This window comes from Erpetoichthys calabaricus, chromosome 11, assembly GCF_900747795.2.
Source record: "Erpetoichthys calabaricus chromosome 11, fErpCal1.3, whole genome shotgun sequence".
Lineage (NCBI taxonomy): Eukaryota > Metazoa > Chordata > Cladistia > Polypteriformes > Polypteridae > Erpetoichthys > Erpetoichthys calabaricus.
In genome coordinates, this window is record NC_041404.2 from 107,562,380 (window position 1) to 107,584,414 (window position 22,035).

Sequence of the window (22,035 nt, forward strand, 5' to 3'; positions counted from 1 at the left end):
CCAGGGTTTGAGCTACCATGAAAATGTGCATGGCTTTACACCAAGTTTAGGTTTTATACATCGTGATTTGAGCGTGGAAACGGGCTTACGCAACATTTTTGTGCGTACGCACCGTTTATACATGAGGCCCCTGGGCTTTCCTAACAATGACTGTGAATAAGCCATAGTCCTATTGGGCTAATTAATGTCCGAGACCTCAAATATCTTGGGTTCCCCAACTTTTTCATGTATTGTACAGAAAATAATACACTAATCTTACATAAAATTATGAAATTAAATGTGTCATCTTTAACTTTATGCCTTCTGGTGATTAGTTCATCTTCTGCTCACTTAACTGTTCACAGTAATGGGCATTTTAAACAAGGGTGCCGAAACATTTGCATGATGCTGTATGTATGTTTGTTAGTGGACTGCTGTCTGGCTCATTGCTGGTCCCTTGTTTGCTCCCGTTGTGGCTAGTGTAGACCCTGATTTCAATAAGCTGATCCAGAAGATAGACAGATTGATGGATGCAAACTGGAAAAAGCATGTGAATAATCAATTATAGTGCATATTTCTTTAAGAACAATAGAAGAATTGGGATGAGAACAGGCCATTCAGTCTAACGAGTTGGCCATTCCCTTCACTTAGATTTTCCAAAATAACCAAGTTGAGATTCAATGTTACTTAAAATCTTTTGGTCCACCACACTACTTTGTAATTTATTTCAGATGTCCACGGTTCTTTATGGGATGAACAATTTTCGTACATTTGTGCAAAGTCTGCACTTAACAAGTCCATGTCCCAGTGTTCTTGTTGCAGAATATATATCAAAATTATAGCTGGGATCCACCATACTGATTCTTTTCATAATTTTAAGCATTTGTCATGTTAACCTCTTAATATCCATTCAGCTGATTTGAAAAAGTTACACTCCTTTACAAGGTTATTATAGTTTTGCCTTTTTATATTAGTTTTTATTTCTATATTTTTTCTGACTTTACTTGAAAATTCAGTTTAGTTTTAGATTTCCTTAGTGTATTTTTAATTTTAATTTAGTTTTTATTTCACAAAAACATTTCTATTTTTTTTTTTTCTTATACCTGCAGGGAAAAACCTTGGGGTTTTTTTTTTTCCAGCCACCACAAAAAAACTCACACAGGTTCCATTCCATCTGAACTAGTGTGGTGCTGAGGTGTCACCTGTTGCGTGTCTCTCTCTCTCTCTCTCTCTTTCAGTTTTAGTAATGACTAGCTGTTCCCAGCGGCTCCGCCCATGTAGTAGTGAAACAGGACAAACTTTCAAAATCAGTAAAAAAAAAAAATTTAAATGTAATTTTGTACTGAGAAGAATTTATATCGATAGCTTTTGTATCCGAGGGCCTATTCATATACAACTTTTTTGGTTTTCTATCAGGGGCGAGAATGTAGCTGTGATCTCTTTGCCAAAATTGTAAAAAGTCTGCAAGGTATCTCTGGCCAATCGGAAGGTAGGTACGCTCCAAATTCAAACGTTGCCACTGTATCTGATGGTGTTCACCTCTGACGGTAGAGCGTCCCCTGCGTGGGGAGAAGAACACGTGGCCATGATATCTCTGCCAATGAGCAGGTACCCTCTAAAACACACGTAGCTGTGATCTCTCTCTCAAAAATGCTAAATGTTACTCTTTAACAATCTGTAAGTGATGATGTCTCCTGAACAAACCGGTATCGCTAGCTAAGAGGCAAGGTACGTGCCAACAAGTGGCGAGAGGTAGACTAATTCAAACAGAGGCTGGCGCGTGAGTGAGGATGGCCCACATTGGCTCCCTACTCCTGAGGTCACTTCCTCCTCTCCTCTGCCTGCAGCCTCTGTTTTGGAATCGAGCAAATAAATCGCTGCCGGAAGGGAACTATACTTAAGGTGATGAGAGAAGTTGGGTAATCAACCAGAATGTTCAAGCAAATTATAGAAAAAAAAAAAAAAAAACGATCTAAATCTGTTAAGTAGTTCTCTTGTGAAAAGCAGACAGATATATAATATATATTGAATTGTTGCTATTTCATTAGTTTCACTTTATTTCAGAACTTCGTTAAAAACAATATTTGGAATCTTTGGAGTCCCAACATGCTGAATCTTTTAAATGAGGTCCGTGAGACATGTGTTTAATGATTTTGTACCATAATTCAGGATAGGTTTCTCTGTTTGGAATTTCAGCACAGGCAAAATGATCCACATCATCAGCAGTTAAAAATTTTTTTTGCAAAGTAACCAATAAATGCATGTGAGGTAAACCCCATTTTTTAAATTCTCTGACTTAAACTTCAAAGCCTTACGATATTTACATACTTCTGATCTCTATTTGCCTTTTTATTATTTCTCAGAGTAATAATTTCTCTTTGTTTGCGCTAATGCGATGTTTACTTTCTTTGTTTTGACATTTTCGTTTTTTTTCTGCTTTCGTATTCTGTATCTTGCACTGCATGTGTTTTGCGCTAATTTTTTTTTTTTTAGTCTTTTGAATTCCACTGTTTTCATTATCTCTAACCTGCTCTGCATGTGTTTTGCCCCCTTGTTTCTTAACCTCTTTATGATGTTTTACTTTGTCTTCTACTGTCTTTTATTTCTGACCTCGCTTTGTCCTGCTTTTTTTTTTTTTTTTTCAATGACACCTGGTCTGTGCTGATTATTTTCCCTTTTTTCGACTAATAATTTCCTTTTGTTTGCGCTACTGCAATCTTTACTTTCTTTTTTTTTTTTTTTGATACTTTCTAATTTTGCTGCTTTCATATTCTTTAACTTTCTCTGCATTTGTATCATGCCAACATTTTTTTTTGGGCCTTTCGAATTCCACTGCTTTCATAATCTCTAACCTGCTCTGCATGTGTATAGTGCCAACGTTTTTGCACGTCTTTATGAAGTTCTACTTTGTCTTTTAATTCTGAGCCCTATTGGACATGCTTTTTTTTTCCAATTCCACTTGTGCCGGGCTGATTATTACTTTCCTTATTTTCTGAATTTGCACCTAGATTATTCTTTTTCTTTTTTGCATTTTTTTCTCTCCAACGCTTTTGAGTCTTTTTTTTCTCCGCGCTGCTCTTTCTTCTTTGCTTAGTTGTCGACATTTCATCTATAACGTATTGTCCATATACGCTTTATATGCGCTGAGAACCCTGGATCTGTGTGTGTTCAAAGCCTTTGCACGACTGAGTGTTTTGCTGCCCGTGGTCTTATTTGATATTGGTTGTAAGTAGGGCGTATCTTGCAAGAATCTCATGTTTGGCCACGGAGTGTCTCGTGGGGGACCTTAATCTCTTTCGTCTCATGGGTCTTTTAATATGTAATAACTGACACATCCAAATTAATTTTTTTTCATAAACTTTGTAAGTCTGCAGTAACGTTTGAATGAACATCATTGTCATATGTTGGTGAAATGTCCAGCCTGTTTACCTTTTGCTGTACTCTCACAAAGTTTTAGGTTTCCTTTGTACAAAAGGCTGAAAAAAAAGTTTTCGGCTTGGGCAGGGACTTAATGTTTATTCGCAACCATTTTTTGTAAACACACACACACACACACACACATGCTAACGTTATATGTTTTTGCAAGTGTGTAATGCAGTATCATAATTTAGCAGTGACTGCACTTTTAAAACAAACAAACACAAAAAAAAAACAAATATGACAAATGAAAATCTTAACGTTTACAAAGCTAGTGGCTTTTTTATTTGCCTATCATGAAATTCTGTTGCATATGCGAGTTTTATTCGCATCGAAGAGGGCTGGACTTTGACTTGCAGTATTACTCACTTCTAACTGAAAGTCCTGTCATTATTCCCAGTCTAGCAAACATTACGTTCATATATCTGTCACATAATGCTGAAGTAAAATTCAACTTACTGAGATTACGGAAAGTGTCTTCTCTCCCCCCCCCCCCCCCCAAAAAAACCACAGAGTCTATAAAAGTATGTTTCCCATTCAAACGGTTGTGTATTTCTGTTGTGCACTTGTGCCATATGAGGTGAGTCCTATACATTTTGCAACTCGTAACCTTTTTTTTTATTTCTGCATTCAGAATAAAGTGCTCCCAAACTCTGAAAGTCTTAGGTCACACCGTCTTTTTCGACACTTGCTTACCATCTAAAAGCGTTCACAGCAGAATGAAGTAGTGACACAATTGCGTGGCACAACCTACTCTGCTTAATGAAGTAATCAACTAATCAAAAAAAGTGATCGTTGCCAACCTTTTTAATAATCAATTATTGTGGATTATGGCAATTAGATGTTGCTGCCCTAAAACCAATACAAATTTTATTTATTGTAAAGAGTAACTAATATGCAAAGGAGAGGCCTCCTGTTGTCCTCTGAAATTTCGCTCTCACCTCTCCACACTTGCACACTGGGACCGATGATGACTGTGGAGAAGCCGAATATTGCTTTTTGCGAACAAAGAGATACTTGTGCTGCGCTGTATTTACCTTTGATTTTGCAGCTAGGAATGACATCACACGTAAATTGTCTGCATTCCAGTGAAACATTCTGAAAATCAATATGGATATATCCATAAAAACCTTTTGTTGTGCTTGCTAAGTCAGAATGAATAGTAGTTGATAAACAGCACATTACACAGTTTCCAAACACCACTGCAACATGTGTAGAACTTGAACAGCACTGTACATGTGGCTGATTTAATGAGATGCAAATAGGCAGAAGTGCTAATAAACCGCATAATACTACAACTTTTGCAGAGGTGTACATTACCATTTTGGATTGACGTCATGATCTGAAGTTGGACAAACTCGGACTTGACAGGCCAGCCCCGAGTTTCTGAGTTCAAAATTCGATTTAAGGGTGTGTTTCAGTTGAGAGTTCAGACTAGGAACCTGGAAATTATGACTTCCCGCTTCAAATGGAACACAGCATTGAGGTGGTTTCAGTTGAGGCTGCACCACTCAATGGGGATCCTATTGCAGGTTCTTGCAGACAGTGCTGTAGTTCTTCCATAAAGCCATGAGGTTAATTTTGGCTTCATGTTACTCTAGACATGCTATGCTGCAATACCTTTTGTATTTTGCAAGTGTTTTGCATGTCACAGTGTTATTTTTATAATTTTTATTGTCCTTTATAAAAGGGACACATTTTTCTACGTCACTGCTCTATTTTTTGGTTAACGGTGTAATTAACTAGCAGATTTTAAGCTCTTTTCCAGTGTCCTAAAAGTATTGTTTTGCTCCTAATCCTGTACTCCTTCACTCTTAACACTAGAATTACAGTACCAGAGCCTATGAAAAAACTCGTAGATCCGGCCCATCTTAAATCCTTTCACACCTCTCCACCAGCGTCTTTTGTCCTGTAAATGTGCCAGTAAAGACAAGCAGCAAGCAGCCTGCTATTCCATCCCCCCATAGCTGCAGAACGTGCATAAAGTTCTCCCAGCTCATGCCTTGATTGATTATCTGGGAGTGAAGTTCTGGAGTTTTAGAGTGGAAATAATAGATCGTTATTTGGAACACATGCATTTCATGTGTGTTCAGTTTCTGCAATAATCTGTTTAAACACATTGTTAAAACAAACGTTTTTCATATTTTAGTAGTAAATAACAGAATGTTGGCATAAACTTCCTTTCTCATTAAACATAATAGAAAATAACTGCCTTTTTTGATTTTTCCTTTTATGGCTTTACAGTTGCCATTTTAAAGAGCATTTTTAGTGTTAACAAAACATACTTCACTACCTTAACCAATGTGTGCAACAGCAGCCCCCAAAAAACACAATCTGTAAACCAAAGGCGAAATGAAAATGAAGCTTTAAGGTTACATGTATTATATTTTTGCTAAAGCTGTAAAGGGGTAAAAGAATCCTGTTTAGTTTAGTCCTGTACATTATTCTTTGAGCACTGGACCCCCATTGCAGCACTTGTGACTCAGTAGACTCCCAGTTCTGCAAACTTATCTAATCGGGCTGCTCAACACACTTTATCTATCTACACATCTTGTGATTTGTTTGAAAATTTTGCTGAATATTAGTTTTTTTTATTTAGTAGTAGAACTTTTGAATTGCTGGAAGTAAAAGTGAAAGACCATTATAATACACAGGTTAGTATGTTTAATAACTCCATTTGTGAAAATCAAGTAGATTCACTGTGCCTCAGATTTTATAGATGGGCTCTGATTTCACGTCCATAACCAATAATCAGAAAGGCACATTGCTGTGTAGAGGGCCGAAGGAGGGAGCAGGGTGTGAGGGGACTAAACTAAATTAATGCTTTTAACATGTTTAAATTATTGGGAGTGATTTTGTATGGGTTTGGTAAATGTACACAGGCATGTCATGTGTCCCTTTCCATGCACAGAAAATACAATCTTTGTGCTGGGCTGTGCTTCTCAAGTAAAAGCTATACGGTGCACAAGTCTTCGGCGATGCATTCTTAGCAGTTGCACCACAAACACAAAATTCGGATGTGAGCGTCTGTAAGCTTTGCACTCTAGGAACCAAGTTACCCAAACTATTCTATAACATTTCAGTAATTTCTGATCATAAAATAGGTCATTACGATAACAATTGATGAGAAGAGTTCATAATTAATTGCAGAATTACGGTATTGGAGGGTTCCTCTAGTGTGCCTCTTTCCTTTGCGTGTGATTTGGCTCAAAAACTAATTGGCACATCGTTGTCTCATAACAGGCTTAGGTTTTGAGTTTGGTATTTTTCCATCTAGCCATTTTAGCTCTAGTCTGTCCACACACACATACACACACATCATTGAGATATTGATGTTTCAGTATCCGGGGACTGTAAAATGTCGAGAAACAAGACTGAAATTTTTGAGAAATCTAAAGCTTTCACTTCTCCCCCATAGACGATAGGTTGTGGTGTGGGAGGGCACAAAGTAATAATAAAGCTTCCAAAGGCAAGTTAAGTATTAACATACATTCTATAGCATTTGAATATTTACTACTTTTTAATATGAATATTCAAACACAAATTTTTGTATAATTTGACAGCTGTAGACGATGTTATTATCAATAGGGTCTTTATTTATTGGTGGAGAAGTATTGTTTAATGCTTCACAAAGTCTAAACACTAAAGATCAACGTCTCCTTACCCTCAAATGAAGCGGTCTACTGCGTGTATTCGGAATAGCAGGCTATAGTCCAGTCAGCCTCTGAGTAGTGTATGCTTTGAATTACTGACTTTCTAAAGTTGTTAGTGATGACATATGATATTGTACTTTCGTAATGCAAACAGAATAACGTGTAGCCTCCTTAGTGTTATATTTACCCCCAGAGGCAAAAGCAGTGGATTTTTTTCAACAACAATAAATGTTATGTGTAAGAGACATAAAATACCAAAATGTCGAAATAATCACAGTAGGAAATGTATACCTAGTGTTCACGGCCATACTGATACAGATTTAGTATATCTGCTTCGTGTGACATGTTTGGAAACCATCACCAACACACATGGGCACTGTTTGAGCAGATGTCGAAAGATTTTTACGTAATATTTTTTCTGTGGCTTTCACATGACAGGGTATTGTACTTGCCATCCCACATGGTCCCTCTACTGGTGTAAAGTATCGAGTTCCTGATACCTAGCGCTTGCTTTGCACAGTATGCAGAACTTGATACTGAATCATGCCCATTGGAATTCAATGTACTGTATCCACTACATCTTTTCCTTGTGACCTATGAGACTTTTGTCAATACATTTGATTGGGAACATACACCTATGATGCCTGGGTGGCCCACAGCTTGCATACTCTCCTTGAACCTGGACGTTGATAGTCATGTACTGAACTAGACTAGTGCACTGAAGACGCATGACAACAGAGGATGGTGCATGAGTGCATTGTGCTTTTTATTCTTTAAACTAGGGGGTTCCCTCCTGCTCGGTTCGCTCGCCAGCCACTTTGCGTCTCTGCCGCTCGTGTTGTGAAGTGGGGGGCTGAACGCACCCCAAGGAGACGCGCTCGCTCCTTCGAAACCCCCTCTTAAACAGTGACAAAATGGGAAACGAATTGTTTGTTTGTTTTTTTTTTTTTGTTTTTTTTTTAACCACCTCTTTGCTCGATCAGCCGCTGGCTTGCTGTTGCTGCCGTGCCGCGTGATGTGCATCTCGCATGGCACTTCGAACATTTAAAAGCCTGTACAGCAGCTGTCCTACTCTTTGTCTTTTATTTTTGGCCCAAAGACCCGTCTGGAATAAGAATTTGAAAATCTAACAACATCACATTTAAAGTTTGATAAATTCTGAAAAGAATGGTACCAAACATATATATGTAGGTTTTAAAATAAGCCCGATTTAGAGCATGACAAAAAAAGTGACATTTAAACGTCACTGTTGCACTTTTCGGCTTAGGATTTTATATATACATATGTGTATGTGTATGTATGTGTGTGTGTATATATATATATATATATATATATATATATATATAATATATGAGTTGCATAGTTTACTGTCAAATAATGCAAAGAGTTCGCCCTCATTTGGGCTCATCAGATGTACACACTCTACTGCTCCCCTCTCGGGGATCGGACGTCAGAGGCGAAGCCCCTTTACGCTGTGCCACAGCATACAAATGCAATGAATGTAATTACTCCGAACAGCTCTACAGGCTGTCAAATAAACGACTCGCACAATTCAGGTTGGGACTCAGACAACAAATGCAAAAATATATATGATTAGATATTCTGATAAAAACAGATGCTCCCTGGAGAGTTAAAATCGGTCCTAAATAAATACATTCAACAAGGGTTAAAATCAGAAATGTAAAATTGGGTACTTCTCTCTTGAGCTGCAGTGCCTGTCTTCATTTCTCGACCCTTAAACTAAACTTTGTTAGTTTAAATCTCCCTTAACATTGATCATAGACATGTGCAATTCCAGTTCCATGGGTTACTCAAATGACCAAATCAGCATGCCATATTTTGTTAAAATTTGTGATGATGAAGTCCAAAAGTGTGTTGATTTGACATGGAATTACCCAGTAGTGACCCGCTGCTGGAGTGCCATCATCCCGCTCCCCGTTGGGCCAACTCCCATGCGTTATGCCTTCTGTCCACTTCACTGGCTCATACTCCCAGTCTTCGCTGTCTACTCCACAAACCTACTCTCTAGGTTTTTCCTCCCCTCACACTCCTTCCAAAGCTTATACATGGTGGGTGCAGGTGCCTGTACTACGATGTGTGAAGCATTAGGAAACTGGCAGAATGCATGTGAATGCATGAACAATCAATTTTCCCACTAGACACCCTGGGGCTTCACACCCACCAATCTTGAGGCTTGTAGTTTTCATTCCTTAAAATCTGTACCTCCATGGACCCCTAACACACTTCACCACAAACATTCTGTACATTTTGATGATCGGCTGATACACAACCCACAGTTTGTACAGTTTCAGTTCTGGGTGATTGGCATCATCATAGTCATCATTTATTAGTCAAATGTTAGTATTTCATAATGAGTGAAAAACAACACTCATAACTTTGTTGAAAATGGGTGTCTGTAACAACAAGCTTGTAGAGGAGTACCATCTCTGGACTGGTTTACCCACTATGCCCTGTGGTATCAGGAGACTGAAAAACACCCACATGTCGTCGACAGCACCAGAGTGCCAGTGAACTGCGATAAGCTAATGGTTTTCTGTGATTTTTTTTTTTTTCCCCAATACTGCTCTGCATAGAAGTTTGTTTCATGAACTATTTTCTCCACCAGACTATCATTGATAAATTGTAAACAGTACATATAATCATGATCGGCCAACATTGTCAGACCAGGGTTATCCCTAAATGGGCCATGAGGTGACACAGGATTGTCAGCAGTAGTATGAAGATAAAACCAATCACACACATCACTGAAACTTGGCTGTTCAAAATCTACCAAACAGGTGTCAATGTCTCCTGACTAATTCACATTGTCATGATTATTGCTCAGTTAAAGCAATGGCTCAGTTTCAGTTCTAAAACTGGCTTTTATTTGCCGTTGTGTTTTTGGTTGAAAGCCCCACCCCACTCATGAATATTGATGAGTTACCATAAAGTGGCAGAACACATAGAAATATTCATGCTTTTTTGCAGCATGATGTTATTTCATCCACTAGATGACAGCAGAATACTGTCCTGAGAGTTACTCAGGCTTGAAACTCTAAAATGGATCATTACATGCCCTGAGTCTCAAGTCACGCTCAGAGTTATATCAAGGAGGCTGAAGGTGTACATGTAACTTCTTTTCAATGTTGACAAAAACGTCAGGAGATGCACATATCTATGCAGCCGATTCAGTTCTTTTAGAAAACCTGTTTGGAATGTTCCAGCACAAACTGGAGCCACTGAACTTTGTTCAGATGTGATTATTTTTATTTATTTTTTTATGCGAAGAAGCTATGTGCATGTAAAGTCACACATTGTCTAAGCTTTTGTGTTCATTATCTGTGGCGTAATTGATTTTGAAATGGAAGAATAGATTTACTATTGTGTAAAGAAAAGACAAAGCACTGAATGTTTGCTGGCCATGGTGAATCAGAATCTAGTAAAGCTTAGAAAGCAATCTTTTGACATTGGCACTGTGTACAATATGTACGAGATGTTTACAATTATTCACCAGGAACAAGTAAGTCTTACCTTCTGTATGAAATCAGGAGTTTTCTCAGCTGCAAGTATCAAAACTCTGGGATTACACCATTTGTGGGCACATTGAATCCTGAACTCTGTCACCCAACATGCCAACACCTGATCAGCATCACTTCTGCTGATGTTGATTAGGCTCATTAGCTCCATTATTGGCCGATCAGAACAGCCACATGATTAAATGGTAGGACTCTAGTATCTTATATATAAACGTCTATGTGTGTGTGTGTGTGTGTGTGTGTCCAGCCAGCCGGACGGAGGTGGAGTTGGGGGGAAGGGCTCTGCATCCGAGGAAACAGAAAACTCACTTGGCCACTAATAACACAAGCGAGGGCAACATGTCGGCAAAATGAAACCTCAGAAGAAATACAAAGCTGCTTAGCCGCTAACATCAGCAAAATGGTATTCCTTTTACTTTTTTCTCCCGCCGCTAACCGCTAATGAACAAACTATGCGAGCAGGTCGGCAAAACAATCCTCCTAGGAGAGAGATGCCCAGAGTAGTTCCTTTTAATTACCTGACATCTCTACATTTTAGTTTTTTTTCCCCTGATGATTTCAATAGTTTCTAGGACCATGGGCTTTTTACAGCATGGGCGTACATGGGTAGTTAAGTGATAACTCCGCAATTTTAAAGCATACAAACAAACTTGATTTTAAATTAGATTTTTTGTGAAAATCGATGTACAGATTGGGATCTATGACACAAAAATTGACATGAAAACACTTTCCATACCCATGCAAACAGGAAACTGTCTGTATAAACCTTTCTATGTACATGTGCACTGACCGGTTACAGGAGAATTTAGTCATGATAGTGTAAGGTTTATGTGAAAGCAATAATAAATAAACAAAAAATATGTTCAGCTAAAGTCAAATGTGAAAACCTGAAACCTAAAGATGAAACGGGGAAAAGCAAAACAAGAATGCATTAACACACTGATTGATACAGTAGGTCAACAGAAGGGTGATGCAGAAACAGTGTTGAGAGCAAACAATTAAAGGATTGTTTAATATTTAAATGGGGGGCGGAAATATAAAATGCATTCTTATAATTTTGTTGTGGACCATAACAAAATGCTCAGTTATGTTTCTTTATTTCAAATGTGCCTTAGTTAAAAGGTGACATTCACCTCACTTAGGGTGGTCTTGTTAATCACTAATCAGGGTAGCACATTCACTCTGTAAGAAGGATTTCTAAGAAGGACTGAAATCTGTTGAAGAGTAAGGAGCCATAGCGTCACTTGTTCTACTGGACTGCTTCACCAGTGGACTGTTAAACAAGGTACATGTTTTCAGAGATCAATTTGATTTTTTCGCTCTGAATGAGGTGTGGCTCCTGAAAATGTTTGCTTCTGTATCACACCCTTGAGAAATCTACTACATGCAATTGTGTTCTTCCAGTGGAGGTGTAAGCCCTCTCTTTGTGGGGGTTTCTTGAAACAGACTTTTCAGAGGGTACTTGCAGATAGATTGAGAGTACTTCACCCTACTCTACCGTGAAACTGGCTTGCTATTGTGAGGGCTGCTATCTGCACATCTAAATGGTTCATCAAGGTCTACTTTAGAGGGAATGTGAACAGAAGGGGTTTGCAGACATTATCAATGTAACAGATTACACCCACATTGCCTTTTGAGCACATTCAGCGAATGAACACATTTATGTGAACGTGAAACACCACCATTAATAAACATTTAGATCATCCACTAGTTTAACATAGATAATCCTGGGTAAATCTTTGCCATTTTTATAGCATTATATTCTAATATACAAAGAGAAAAAAGAGGGAGAGAGAAGGATTTTTATAATAGTGAAGGCTAGGAACAAGGCAGGAAAGGATTTTAGTCCGATAAAGCAGATGAAAGATGAGCAAGGTGGGGTCTTGAGTGATCACGATAGGATCAAGGGCAAGAGGTACTTGGATTTTCTTTATTCAACAGCTTTTCAAAGGGTAGCATTTGGGGATGGAGTACCAAATGAAGGGCTAGTAACAAGAATAAGGAGCAAGAAATAAAAAAGACAATGAAAAGAATGAAAAATGGAAAGTCAACAGGACTGGATGAAATACCAGTGGAAGTGTGGAAGAGTTCAGGAGAAGTGGGAGTAAATGTGTTTAGGGATCTACTGCAATGCACAAGATCTATGAACAGGATAGAATACCAGTGGAGTGGAGGAACAGTGTGATTTGTACCCATTTATAAGACAAAGGGCAATATTCGGGATTGTGGAAACTATAGAGAGAGAAAGCTGATGTCACACATAATGAAAATTTAGGAGTTATAGAGTGAAGGTTTTGGGAAGAGACCACCAATGGTGGAGGTGCCATTTGGTTTTATGCCAGGGAGTGGAATAACTGATTTAGTCTTTGCTTTGAGACAGAGAAAAACAGGAAGGTTTACATATGGTGTTTATTGATTTGGAGAAGGCTTATGATGGAGTGCCACATCAAGAAGTACTAGAGAAGTATGTGAGGATTTTCCAAGATATATATGAGGATGTGAAGACTCTGGTTAAAAACAGTGTTGGGGTTACAGTGACGTCAGCAGCAGGGGTCTTCTATTAGTCTTTAGCTCTTTGATCTGGTTATGGATGTGTTGAGTCGTGGGATAAAAGTCCAATCACCCCGGTGCATGCTTTTTGCTGATGATGCTGTGATGTGTATCACCAAAAAAGAGGAAGTTCAAAGAATGGAGAAGGGCTTTGAAAGATCGAGGATTGAAGATAAATAGACAAAATATATCAGGTTTTATGATGATCAGGATTCCGACGTTAGCCTGCAGGGACAGCTATTGAAAACAGTGGATACATTTAAATATCTAGGATCAGTGATAGCCCAAGATGGATAATTACAGGTAGATGCAGAGATAACTCCTAAGAGTGCTGTGTGGATAGAACTCCTGGAAGAAGGTATCAGGAGTATTGTATGCTTGAAGAATTAAAGCAAAGGTTAAAGGTTTTTAGGACAGTCTCATTACCAGCAGTGCTGTATGGAGATTTGCCAGTAAAGGGAGCACAGGAAAAGAAGTTAGATGTGGTAATAATGAAAATGTTGAGGTGGATGTTTGGAGTTACAAAAAAGGACAGCATAAGAAATGAGACAATCAAAGGCACAACAAAAGTGGGAGAGACAATTGAGAGAGTACAGGAAAGTAGGTTGAAGTGGTACGAACATCTTATGAGGAGAGACGAGGAATATATGGACAGATGAGTGATGGGAATGGAAGTACAGGAGAAGAGAAAGCGAGGGAGGCCAAAGCAGAGGTGGATAAAGGAAATGGGTTTGTTTGGGAGGTGCAGGACTGAGCTGTTGATCAAGGACATTGAGCCCACATAGAAGTGGGAAAAGAAGAAGAGGAAGAAAAATGAGATTCTAACATATCGTATAAGGATTATTAGAGGACATGCTTTGCGCTGAGATAATGTGCTTGCACTCCAATGAATAAATTTTAAGATTTGTTATTTATAAACAGATGGAGAGTTAGAACGCTTTGGGGACATGGACGTTTCATAAATCATTCACGGGATCTTTTAGGAAATAATGAAATTGAACTTTAGAATCGTTACATGCACGCTTTTATAAATTTATAAAAATTATTAAAATTCATATATATATATATTTTTAACCAGTAGTATTTAAACTGGCTACTTTTTCATCAGGAATGTTTATTTTCCTGTAACATGTTCTTTAGATTTTGGTCGGCTATAAGTACCAGCAGTGGCCTCCTCCTTCCTATTTTTCCTAAAAGCTGTCCACCCATTAACTAGCGATAACACCCTCTGTGTTGTCTTCACTCCACCAAGACATGCCTACGCTCATGCAGGCAGACACACGTCTCAGGCGCCATTGCCTGACTCACTGCATGTGTGCCTCTCACTGTACCCAGGATGGAGCAATGATGGAGAAGGGCCCAAATATTGGGCATCACTGCAGAAGAAATGTGCTAAGTAACATTTAAAAATCATTTTTGGGGGAAGTAATCCTTTAACTGTGGTCCTAATAAGTGTTAAGCAGTACAGATTACATATAATTTAATAGTGCTAAAAACTTCTACATTTTTAAGGATACATTTCCAAAGGATATTCAACAATCACGGGAGATGGCAGCCTCCAGCAGTACCAAGCAGCATGGTTCTTTTTCTCTTCTCTTGTGTGCTCTGGATCCAAGACTGGTATTGTACTACACAACGAGTAGGAGACCATGTCACACATAACACCTAAAAGTTGAGTAGGAATCACAGGTGGTTAACAGATTACATAATTCCCTCAGATTTCCAAAGTACAAGTATTGTGTTTGCCACATTTTGACCTTGTGGATGAATCCCATGTTGAGTTCAGTCTCAGTCTCTTTCCATTCTGTTGTGGTACAACAAACATGAGACACAGGACTCTTCTTGCATTGTCCAAAACTCTGGTTCTCTTTCTTGTCCTTGTATGCATTGCACTTCTGAGTGAGCTCTCATTCGTTGTCGACTCTCGCACACACGTGAGACAGAATCAAAACTGTTGGTCTAACTGAGTTGGAGGTGATGGCACACGAATGGCAGACTCTAAGTTCATGAAGACTGACTGAAAATCATTGGACAAAATGTGCAGAGTAACGCTAGCCTTGGGTGGTGATTCCCTGACATCGGCGAGAGGAGCTGTTATTATCTTGATGGACATCAGCCAGAGGTCTTTGGCTGCAGCGAGGCTCCGTGCTTAGTACTTTGTCTTAGATCTGTTTAAGATGACATTTCCACCATGCAACAACATGTTTATATTAATTGTGAATGATTACAACACATTTATGCTAATCTTTCCATTATGTGTTATTTGTCATCTGGTCTTCTTTTGAACAGGGTGACTTCTTCCGTCATTTTAGTAACCTTGATATGCATTTTATTTTTTCTTGGCTACCATCACTACAGGCTTTTAGAGGTGCAAATCAGGGCTGTCTGCATTGTCTTGGCTTGTCACATCACCACATGAGGGACTTTTACATGCTGCTTTGAATTTCTTTTTTGACAGGTGTACCTCTGTAGCTGATCCACTAAGTTGTTTGTATTTTCACTTTTAATCTGGAATGCTGAAATAATCACAGCAGTCCAGACAAAGAGCGCTCTTTTAAATGTTTGTGCTGCAAGTCCATGCTGTTTCATTTACTTTCCACTCCTGTGCTCACATCCAGAGCTTGTGCTTTAGTTTTAAACCACTGTGATTTTTATTCAGAAGAACTCTTGTATCAAAAGCCAGTTTCAGTGACTCGTGTATTTTCAAGTGTAAAACTTGAGCTCCTCACCATGTCACTGAATTTTGATGTAATGTTTTAATTTAAGTGAGAGATCTGGAGCAGATCAAATGTAGCCGAGTGTTTTGTTTCAGACAAGAAATATTAAGGTTTGAACATCAACACCACAACTAATAATCAGATTTAACATATAATTAGGTTCATTTACGATTTGGCAGAATGACACAAATTCAAATAGGATTAGAAAATGAACATATTTTGTGTATTTTTTGGAGGGGGGGGAAGCTCTGTAAAAAAAAAAAAATAAATAAATAAAATAAAAAAAAAAAAAAAAAATAAAAAAAATAGATCATTTACCTTGAGCTGGGTGGTGGATAAAACCACTGGCGGAAACAACAATCACTTGACTTCAAGTTGTAGTGCTGGGATGCCTGAGCAGCTGTAGACACCAGGCGCACATCAGTGCCGTTGGGGACAGAATAAGAGTCGTGACTACAACCAGGACAGCTGGGCCCAGGGTATTGAACTCCAAGAAACGGTGCAAAGGCTGAATGGCTTACGACAAGACTGCACAGCACTTGGATGTTAACTCATGAAGTACATGGAGCAACATATTTCATGCTGTTGCTGCTGTTTATCGACTGGCACAAGTATGGGTAACACTTTAGCTTAGGTACTGCAAGAAGCATGCAATACTCATTCACTGTTATGTAACTCGACCTTAACAAAGGCTTCTTTTGGTCTTCATTATCACTTATAAAACATCAGTAGACAGGTTATTCATCTCTGTGCAGTGTGGCATATCAACATGATGGTCAAATTACTTGCCAATGTGAAGGGTTCACACGTCTTATAGTAAATATGTTAATATCATAACAAATGTCTCAGTTAAGCCATATCACACCACTCCAAAATAAAGTTTTTAATAGGTCACATTGCAGAGATGAATAGACACTTTACTGATGCTTTGTGAGTGCTATGAAGGCCCAAAGAAGTGTTTATTAAAGTCTTGTTACATACTAGTACGTGAATAATAGGTCCTTTTTTTGTAGTACCTAAATTAGCGTTACTCAGCATATATATATATATATATATATATATATATATATATATAATATATATAATGGGGAATCTCCAATCAATAATCACTACTTGAGAATCTAATTGGCTTGGAAGTGGACACAGTCAAAGCTTTTCTTTTCACATGTGGACCAATGCCCTGTAGACCCCATTAACATGTAGCCTTTCATTTTGCCTGGAACCCACAATACTGCCACCTAGTGTGTGCTCAGACTTCAGACCCTTTCAAGAATCTAGAGAAAGTTCTATTGCATGCTAAGCAGACCGATCTTGTTCCTCTTCACTGTACACTGTCTTGTAATAAACTGCCTTTGTATTAAGTTGCCGTATTATCCATCCATCCATCTTATCCGAGGTCGGGTCGCGGGGGTAGCAGCTTGAGCAGAGATGCCCAGACTTCCCTCTCCCCGGCCACTTCTAGCTCTTCCGGGAGAATCCCGAGGCGTTCCCAGGCCAGCCGGGAGACATAGTCCCTCCAGCGTGTCCTGGGTCTTCCCCGGGGCCTCCTCCCAGTTGGACGTGCCCGGAACACCTCACCAGGGAGGCGTCCAGGATGCATCCTGATCAGATGCCCGAGCCACCTCATCTGACTCCTCTCGATGCGGAGGAGCAGCGGCTCTACTCTGAGCCCCTCCCGGATGACTGAGCTTCTCACCCTATCTTTAAGGGAAAGCCCAGACACCCTGCGGAGGAAACTCATTTCAGCCGCTTGTATTCGCGATCTCGTTCTTTCAGTCACTACCCATAGCTCATGACCATAGGTGAGGGTAGGAACATAGATGGACTGGTAAATTGAGAGCTTTGCCTTGCGGCTCAGCTCCTTTTTCACCACGACAGACCGATGCAGAGCCCGCATTACTGCGGATGCCGCACCGATCCGCCTGCCGATCTCACGCTCCATTCTTCCCTCACTCGTGAACAAGACCCCGAGATACTTGAACTCCTCCACTTGGGGCAGGATCTCGCTACCAACCCTGAGAGGGCACTTCACCCTTTTCCGGCTGAGGACCATGGTCTCGGATTTGGAGGTGCTGATTCTCATCCCAGCCGCTTCACACTCGGCTGCGAACCGATCCAGAGAGAGCTGAAGATCACGGCCTGATGAAGCAAACAGGACAACATCATCTGCAAAAAGCAGTGACCCAATCCTGAGCCCACCAAACCGGACCCCCTCAACGCCCTGGCTGCGCCTAGAAATTCTGTCCATAAAAGTTATGAACAGAATCGGTGACAAAGGGCAGCCCTGGCGGAGTCCAACTCTCACTGGAAACGGGTTCGACTTACTGCCGGCAATGCGGACCAGGCTCTGGCAACGATCGTACAGGGACTGAACAGCCCTTATCAAGGGGGCCGGTACCCCATACTCTCGGAGTACCCCCCACAGGATTCCCCGAGGGACACGGTCGAATGCCTTTTCCAAGTCCACAAAACACATGTAGACTGGTTGGGCAAACTCCCATGCACCCTCCAGGACCCAGCTAAGGGTATAGAGCTGGTCCACTGTTCCGCGACCAGGACGAAAACCACACTGTTCCTCCTGAATCCGAGGCTTGACTATCCGACGGACCCTCCTCTCATATTATATTATATTATGAATGAATATTAGGCTTTCATTTGTACTATTTATAGGTTAATAGCGTCACTGCATGTGCTAATCAGCATGTCTATTTGAAAACATCCTGGACATACCCTGGGTGGAACTCCAGTTTGACAATGTGCACCCTTTTACCATTGGGCCAGTTTAAAGTGGCCAGTGTGTGAGCACCATGACATATTCAGACTGCGGAAAGAAGCCAACAGCTTTACATAGAGAATTTTTTTTTTTGTAAAATTTTAAAATCAAATCCGATTTTAATTGTCACAGTACAATATGTAGTGACTGTGCCTTTAGGAAAAATATAAAAGGGCAATAACAATACTACATGATTTCATTAACTCTTTCAGGGCGAACGTCAACTTTTGTCCAAATTCAGGGGTAGAGGATGGTAATCAGCTATTTCACTCTCTTTGCTAGAAGGAAATTTAGCTTGCTTGATTTGACTTTGATTTCCTTCACGTGAATGAGTAGCGAAGAGCAGACGACCTCTAAAATGGCATTGACGTCTGGCGAGAGACCAAAGCAAAATACTCGGCGGGTGACATTTTTTGTGTTATCGCTGAATCGGACTCTGATTTTGATGCAGGTGGTGTGGAGATGGAGATCGAAAACGAAAGTGAGGTGCCAGCGTCGGCGGATTGTACTGCTGAACATGTTCACGTAGCTTATATGCCTACAGCAACGTTCGCCGAGGAGGATACCGGCACTTACGATGACAAGAGATATGAATCAGATTGCATCGCACTGTGACTGCCTCCACCACCACCACACGAAGATAGTCAGGCAACCGGACCACCACGGTATTCCTTCTGGCCGTCGAGCTGACCCCTGAGCAGCTGCCAGAGACGACAAACAGGCGTCAAAACAGCCACAGCATGCAGCAACAGACATTAGAAGTTGATCTACGTGTGAAACCACTGCTTTGTTAGCAGTTTTTTTTTGGAAAAAATATTCAGCCCTCAAAGAGTTAATAGAATTTTAAATATAATAAATGATAACTAAGTAAATGAGTTTTAGCATTTGGGCATACTGCAGATTTGGACACTTTCCTCACCAGTTCCTGTCCTGTTTTAAGAAACCCTCAGTTAAACCTGCAGTCTGGTATTCAGAATTTCATGCAAAAAAGTAAATTACAATTGTTACTTGCGACCGCTGGCTGGTCAGTGTAAGCGGGTGTGCTGTCAAGCATTTAGCACAGGCAGTCATTGTTGGCTTTAGCTTGATGATCCTCTGCTGTTCTTCATTATTATTTTTTTTTTCTTTCCCTCTCTCCTATTCATTCTGGGATTTTCCAACAGGACTCTTACAGGAAGCAGGTTGTGATAGACGGGGAAACGTGTCTCCTGGACATTCTGGACACTGCTGGTCAAGAAGAGTACAGCGCCATGAGAGATCAGTACATGCGGACTGGCGAGGGTTTCCTTTGTGTTTTTGCCATCAACAACCTCAAATCCTTTGAGGATGTGCACTTGTACAGGTCAGTGGCACAAGGGGTTTTTTTTTGGATGAGAGCAGAAGTAAGAAATCCTGTTGTTTCCCCGACTGGAGCAGTTTTTTCCATTATGTAAATTGGGTTGCCTAGGTTCTTCCAGACTTTGACAAGAAAATTTTGTACATGCCTTGTACCAGTTTTATTTTTGTTTGCTCATATTTGGCAGTGTTTCCAAGAAAGTAAAACACTAGTGTGTGGTACTGATGACACAGCTCAGACAGGACAGGGGTTTATTGGAGACTTTGACCCCCTAATTACATGGTCACAACATTTTGTTGAGCACTGGACCACTGAGGAAACTACGATTAAGCTATGGCATACATGGACAGATTTATTCTTGGAGGGCCTGTTCCAGATAGTCTGATGATTAGGTAGTGGATTATATCCATAAATACTTGTTTAATGGGGCTTTTGTTTTGCTCTACTAAAAATATACAAAGATACTATGCCTAGGATAATATTGTTACTGTACATTACTTTAATCTCATTACATTTTAGTCTTTTTTTTTTTTTTTGTCATTAAATTTTCATATAAAGAAGATAGTGGAGGTAATGATAAAAGTATTACCAAATTTGCTAATCAGAAAACAGATTGTGATTTGACAAAAATGGGACATGTATTGTGCATTTCATGTGTTTTTCTTTTGCAGAGAGCAGATTAACAGGGTCAAAGACTCAGATGATGTTCCCATGGTGCTTGTTGGTAACAAGTGTGATTTGCCATCACGAACAGTGGAGACTAAACCTGCACAAGAGCTGGCAAAGAGCTATGGTATTCCGTTTGTGGAGACATCAGCTAAAACAAGACAGGTGAGTGAGGCAACAGCATGCTGCAAGTATGGCACTTGGTTGTATTTTATGGCATTTTTTCGCCACTAATTCAAAATATTCTCATTTTAGGGGGTGGAAGATGCTTTTTACACTCTTGTGCGGGAAATCCGAAAGCACAAAGAGAAAGTGAGCAGAAATGGGAAAAAAAAGACCTCAAAGCGCAGGTGCACAATCTTATAATCCCCTGACCTTCTGCAGTGCTGTCCCAGATCTCTGGTTGGACTGTCAAGGGCTTGAGTTGGGTTTCCCCCCCAACTTTTTTTATTTTTTTTTTTGGAGAACAACAATGAACACAACCTTGGGCAGCACAAGTGAATGACTTATCCCTTGCTTTTATTTTTGGCCATAGCCCTTTTTTGTAATAAGCAGCCCCTGAAAAAGCTGGGTAGGAGGGTGGGAGTACATTCATGTAAATTTGGTGCCAGAACCCAGACGAAGTGCCACACAACTGCGATTGGAAACGTGAAAAAGCCGTGTCCCTACCTTTGTGAGGGGAGTGTGACTGTTGGCCTGTTCTCTTTGGAAGAGCTCATCTGATTACCCAAATGGGGGTTTTTTTTTCCCTCATTGGAAAATTATACTGTTCCTAGAACCTGTAACACAGCAAAAGAGTGTAAGCTGTATGCACTCTATATATTTCATTTCTTTCAAATGCTGTGCCTCTTCTACCTACTGTGCATCTGTTGATTCTATAGTTTTTATTAATAAACTTTCAGAAAAACAGGGTTCAGGTCTCTTCCCCCACCCAAAATTATCTAGGCAACTACTGTCTTTGGCTGCTTCTCCCAGTGTACCTGCAGGGATCAACCACGTGGAGCAATCTGTGAATAATAAAGTTCCCTTGGAATAAATATTAACTTGTATGGATTTTCTTGGTAACAAAGATTATGTTGTAAATTCTCTTATATGGGATAATGATGCAACCTTGATTTGCACTGCATTATTACTATATCTCATCTTATTATTTCTAGTATTTCTAAAAAACAGGGTCTCAGGCCAGGTGATAATCTGTCTTCCATATTCTACAACTATTAAGTTAGATGGGTGACTTTGGGATCAATGTAACAACTGACAGACTTGTGTTAAATTCTTTCCCTTGATACAGAAACGGGAAATTTAACTTCTTAAAATGAGGAAAGCGCATGTGACTAACCCATCTCATGTTCACTGAGCACTTAGGGTGAGACGTCTAGCACATTTCTTCACAGCTGAAGATTTTGCC

The 22,035-nt window shown here is 39.8% G+C and overlaps 1 protein-coding gene across 2 annotated transcripts in view; it reads left to right on the plus strand.

Moving 5' to 3' along the window:
* LOC114660795 (GTPase HRas-like) overlaps positions 1-21,664 on the plus strand; it is a 29,255-nt gene extending 7,591 nt beyond the window's left edge. For both annotated transcript variants that reach the window (XM_028813699.2, XM_051934192.1), the window contains exons 3-5: positions 19,789-19,967; positions 20,633-20,792; positions 20,883-21,664. In XM_028813699.2, coding sequence (XP_028669532.1) covers positions 19,789-19,967; positions 20,633-20,792; positions 20,883-20,993 — 450 coding nt within the window. In that variant the 3' untranslated portion in view covers positions 20,994-21,664. The remainder of the gene's footprint in view (positions 1-19,788; positions 19,968-20,632; positions 20,793-20,882) is intronic.
* The last annotated feature ends 371 nt before the right edge of the window (positions 21,665-22,035 follow it).